The 5,787-nt window shown below is 39.5% G+C and overlaps 1 gene segment (V, D, J or C); it reads left to right on the top strand.

Annotated features, from left to right (window-relative positions):
• The first annotated feature begins 2,827 nt into the window (after positions 1-2,827).
• On the top strand, positions 2,828-3,410 carry LOC129621989 (T cell receptor delta variable 1-like). The segment is given in 2 exon segments: positions 2,828-2,876; positions 3,097-3,410. Coding segments are annotated over 2 exon segments (363 nt in total).
• Positions 3,411-5,787: the final 2,377 nt, after the last annotated feature.

Raw genomic sequence — 5,787 nt, 5'->3', positions numbered from 1 at the left:
CACTCAGAGTTCATATGGGACAGAAGAATATATGGTTCAACCTCATATAAACTCTCCTCCCTGTATCACTCATTAATGAGTTCTTTTGAACTTAAATTCTAAGAACTGGCACTGTTTTGAAGACTGTGTCTAATACTTCCTTTTCTACTTGTTTGTTTGCTTTTGGTTCTTTTAAATGAATTTATCTATTAAAATGATGAAACCAAGTGGAAGATTGAGAGACACATACTTCATGATCATGTACAGTATACAAAACTTCAATCATTAAGTTCTGTGGTATTGACATATACTAAGTGTTTGAACAGGATTGGAAAAGGTCAGTATTCATTCCAGTCCTAAGAAGGGTACTAACAAAGACTGTTCAAATTATTATGCAATTGTGCTCATTTCACATACCAGTAAGATTATGCTTAAAATCCTTCAGCCAGCCTTCAGCAGTACGTGAACCAAGATATTCCAGATATACAAACTGGGTTTCAAAGAGGCAGAGGAACCAGAGATCAAATTACCAACATTCATGGGATCATGGAGAAAGCAAAGGAATTCCAGAAAAACATCTGTTTCATCTACTACACTAAAAACTTTGTGTGTATAACAACAAACTGGAAAATTCTTAAGGAGATGAAAATACCAGCTCACCTTACTTGTTTCCTAAGAAACCTGTATGCAGGTCAAGAAGCAACAGTTAGAACCGGACATGGAACAACCGACTGGTTCCAAATTGGGAAAGGAGTACGTCAAGGTTATATTGTCAGTCCTCTTATTTAACTTATATGCAGAATATAACATGCGAAATGCCAGGCTGGATGAATCACAAGCTGGAATCAAGATTGCTGGGAGAAATATAAAAAACCTTGGATATGCAGATGGTACCACTCTAATGGGAGAAAGTGAAGAGGAACTAATGGGCCTCTTGATGAGTGTGAAAGAGGAGAGTGAAAAAACTGGCTTGAAACTCAACATTCAGAAATCTAAGATCAGGGCATCTGATCCCATCACTTCATGGCAAATAGAAGGGGAAAAAATAGAAGTAATGACAGATTTTACTTTCTTGGGCTCCAAAATCCCTATGGATGGTGACTGAAGCCATGAAATTAAAAGATGCTTGCTCCTTGGAAGAAAAGATATGACAAACCAGCAGGTAGGCTAAGTTGCTTCAGTCGTGTCCAGCTCTGCATCCCTATGAACCGTAGCCCTCCAGTCTCCTCTGTTCATGAGATTTTCCAGGCAAGAATATTGGAGTGGGTTGCCATGCCCTCCTCCAGGGGATCTTCCTGACACAGGGATCAAACCCACATCTCTTATGTCTCCTGAGTTTGCAGGCATTTTCTTAAACACTTGTGCCCCCAAGAAGCTTAAGATGGCATATTAAAAAGCAGACACATCACTTTGCTGACAAAGGTCTGTATAATCAAAGCTATGGTTTTTCCAATTGTCATGTGTGGTGTGAAAATTGGACCATAAATAAGGCTGAATGCTGAAGAATTAATGCCTTTGAATTGTGGTGCTGGATAAAGCTCTTGAGAGTCCCTTGGACTGCAAGGAGGACAAACCAGTCAGTCCTAATAGAATCAACCGTGAATATTCACTGGAAGGACTGATGCTGAAGCTGAGCTCCAATACTTCGGCCACCTGATGTGAAGATCCGACTCATTGGAAAAACTCTGATGCTGGGAAAGATTGAGGGCAGGAGGGAGAAAGGTACAGCAGAGGATGAGGTAGTTAGATAGCATCACCGACACAATGCACATGAATTAGAGCAACTTTGGGAGATATTGAAGTACAGTGTAGCCTCAGGTGCTGCAGGCCATGGGGTCACAAAGTTTGGATATGACTTAGTGACTGAACAACAACAAAAAAAGTGTTTAAAACCTGTAGATACCAAGTTTTGTAGGAGAACATTACAGCATTATGTCACAGAAAGATCTGGCATACTTCTCTTTCAATTTATTTTACAAAGAGAAAAATAATGAGCAACTAACAAGTGAGACTGAACACTTTGGACCAATGACATAGAAAATGTGACATCAGGACAATGCCAGGACACATGGTCTAATAAATGCAATTCTATATGTGGAAGGGACAGGACTGAATATCCTGATCTTCCTCAAAGTCTAATAAATAAGACTCAATTTCAAATTTCAAAAGAATATTTTATTCCTGTATAATTTCATTCAAAATTTAAAACTGAATAGATGCTGAAAGTCAGATGAACTGATTTTTTTTGGTCATTTTATGCTGAAGTAATTCTATTTATTGAAAAACCTAAATAGAGTCACAAAACTCAATACAAAGACAGAGATATATTAATGATTTTGAATAAAATTTCCATTCACCAAGAAGCCTAAGATCTGCAAGTTTTTTAAAAGAGTCATTACATTCTGGATGGCGAAAAGTAAGAATAGGCTAAATGAACGACCTGTTAGTAGATTACAGAAAGTTTCATAGGCTATAGTAAATTATATCTTAAACAGGATGGCAAAACTATTTTGCTGAATAATTATCAATGTACGTCAACTTGTTTAATATTCAGTTCTCCTCTGCTCAAATTTTAATACTGATTGCTTTTTTCATGCCTTCTTTCAGGATCTGCCTAATTTAGTGACCAGGGAAAGACAAGCAGACAAAGTAAAGGTTTGTGGTGAGCCAGACTTTTTCCCATGTGTGCACAGACCACGTGGTCTATGAACATGACAACCCCCACTTCCTGTTGGGGGAGTCACACAGGTACCGAGTAGTACATATATGAGCTGCCAGGCACTCAAAGACACTGAACTCTCAAGTTGAGGCAGAACTAAGCACATTTGTGCAGGGAAATCCATGCCTCATGCCGCTCTCCAGTCTGCTCTGGGTGTTCATGGCCATCGCCTTCTCTGGTAGGGATGCTTCCAAACACGAGTGCAAGTGTTCAGGGTGAAAGGTTTGCACACAGGCAGTGGAGCTTCACAGGGACTTGGGGAAGAGAGGAGGACTGGAGAAAAGCAAGAGTCTTAGGATTTCAATTTGGTTTTTGGGTGTGTGATCTGAAATGAGTCTAATTCGTACACTATTTTATTCACTGCTTCCTCTCTGTTTTCTGGGTTTTTTTTCCCACAGGATCTGGTGTGGCCCAGAAAGTTACTCAAGACCAGTCAGATGTATCCAGCCAAGTGGGGCAGTCAGTCACCCTGAACTGTCGGTATGAAACAAGTTGGAGTGCTTACCACCTTTACTGGTACAAGCAACTTCCCAGTGGACAGATGACTTATGTTATTCGTCAGGGTTCAGAAGTGACAAATGCAAGGAAAGACCGCTACTCTGTAAACTTTAAGAAAGCAGATAAATTCATCAACCTCACTATTTCAGCCTTACAACTGGAAGACTCTGCAAAGTACTTCTGTGCTCTCAGTGACTCACAGTGCTTGAAGTAATAGGAAAAGCTGTACAAAAACCCCAGAGCTTAGTAAGAGAGAGCCCCCCTACTGCAGGACCCCAGCTGAAATGCACACCCGCAGACCCCAGACAAGAAATGATAGTCCTGTGGTTATTTAAGTTGTGGTCTGGATCAGAAGATTTAGTTCCAGTTAAAGGCACCTTCTACGTTATTTGGAAACAGGTGTCCAGAGTAACTTTCTACTAATATATTCTCCTCTTGAATTTTTGACTTTAAATCAACTGTACAGAACATGTGTAAAGTTGTCTAAATTTGAAAACGTGCCCCATAATATTTTAAACTGGCAGTTTTACTTCATCACAAAACTGGGTCTAGTTGTGTGGAATCACCATCAAAACTATTTCCTTAATCGTTTCCTCTTAGACTTTGTGTCAGGGCACAATCAGAAAAGCAGAACCATGGGTGATGTAGAATAAGAGATTAGTTCTAGGGATTAGAACTCAGGCAATGGCTAGAGCTGGTGGACGAGTCTGTACAAAGTTGTTATCTTTATATCTGGTGTTGAGCCTGAATTCACTTTAAGTCAGCTTAGAGTAACACTGATCCTTTTAAACTGTGGTGTTGGATAAGACTCTTGAGAGTCCCTTGGACTGCAAGGAGATTCAACCAGTCCATCCTAAAGGAAATCAGTCCTGAATATTCACTGGAAGGACTGATGCTGAAGCTGAAATTCCAATACTTTGGCCACATGGTGCGAAGAACTGACTCATTGGAATAGACCCTGAAACTGGGAAAGATTGAAGGTGGAAGGAGAAGGGGACGAAAGAGGATGAGATGGTTGGATGGCATCACTGACTCAATGGACATGAGTTTGAGTAAGCTCCGTGAGTTGGTGATGGACAGGGAAGCCTGGTGTGCTGCAGTCCATGGGGTAGCAAAGAGTCACACACAACTGAGCAACTGAACTGAACAAAACTGTACTGAGGGTAACATTTGTAAAGGAAAGTCTGATGGGGACAAAAGTATGGGCAAACCGTGACAGACAAAGTCATACTTGCACTATGAGGACAACTGGAACCCACAGACTTGTCTGTCCCTCACCTCCTTCAGTCTCACAATACTGGGTGACCTTGAAGAGAAGTGGGTGTCATTTGCCATCATGCTACACGCATACTTGGCCCAAGAAAAAGATAAGGAGGACATCTAACGGGAAGTGGAGGAATTACGAGTCAACAGTAAGATGAGCTAGTTCAGCAGCAGCGATTTGTAGAAAAAGCATTTGCCAAAAGCCAATAGTCAACCAAAGTGGAAACGCTAAGAAACACAGGAATAATGCAGAAGTCCTCAACAGCTCTTAGTATGTTTATTGGTAAAAGACTATACTTTTCCCTAAGGAAGGGAACAAAGGGAGAATATCCACTTTACTCACTCTCCTTCAGCAAGTGCTGGACGTTGTAGCCAGTGCAGTAAAGCAAATAAATATATAAACAATCTTTTAAGCCAGAAAGGCAGTCAAATCACCACTATTTTCTATCTATGTAGAAAATCCCAAAGAATATACCCTCCAAAGCTCCTACAACTATTAAGTGGGTTCAGAAGGTCTCAGGATATATAAGGTAAACACACAAAATAAAATACATTTTTATATACTATCAGTAAACATATGGATACCTAAATTAAAAATATAATACTATTTACAATGGCTCAAGAAAGATCCTATTTCCTTAGGCACAAATCTAAGAAAACATGTACAGAACCTATACACAGAAAGCTACAAAACACTGCTACTTACAAAAAATAAAAATAGCCAAGTATTCTAGCTATTATCGTAGAAAGACCAACTTTCCCCCAGTGGAGCTGCATAGGCACTTTTAGAGAAAAAAAAAATTGATGACTCATGTATTATGACCTCTTTTTGGACTCAATTCTGTTTATTGACTTCTTTATTTTATCCTCACACCAACAAATCATTCTATCTTAATTACTGGGGCTTAATACACATTTTGAAATCTGGAAATGCAAGTCATGTTTTCTTTGTCTTATTCAAGGCTTATTCTAGGTCTTTACACTTCCACGTAAGGTATAGTATAGCTTCTACAACAAGAGATTGAGGTAATTTGATTGGGATTGTGTTGAATTTATGAATTCATTTAGGACAATTGATATCTTAACATATGGAGTGTTTAGATCCATAACCTCTTTATTTACATCCTCTCTAATTTCTTTCATTAATTTAGGTCCTCTCTAATTTCTTTTGTTAATGTTAAGATTCTTGTACAGGAGCTCATCAAACGCCTCCATACCAACACTGAAACCAAGCACCACACAAGGGCCAACAAGTTCCAGGGCAAGACATACCAAGCAAATTCTGCAGCAACAAAGGAACACAGCCCTGAGCTTCAAGATACAGGCTG

Source organism: Bubalus kerabau, chromosome 10 (genome assembly GCF_029407905.1).
Source record: "Bubalus kerabau isolate K-KA32 ecotype Philippines breed swamp buffalo chromosome 10, PCC_UOA_SB_1v2, whole genome shotgun sequence".
In the NCBI taxonomy this organism is placed as follows: domain Eukaryota; kingdom Metazoa; phylum Chordata; class Mammalia; order Artiodactyla; family Bovidae; genus Bubalus; species Bubalus kerabau.
The sequence above is the reverse complement of the archived record's forward strand: the minus strand, read 5'-3'. Positions and strand labels throughout refer to the sequence as shown.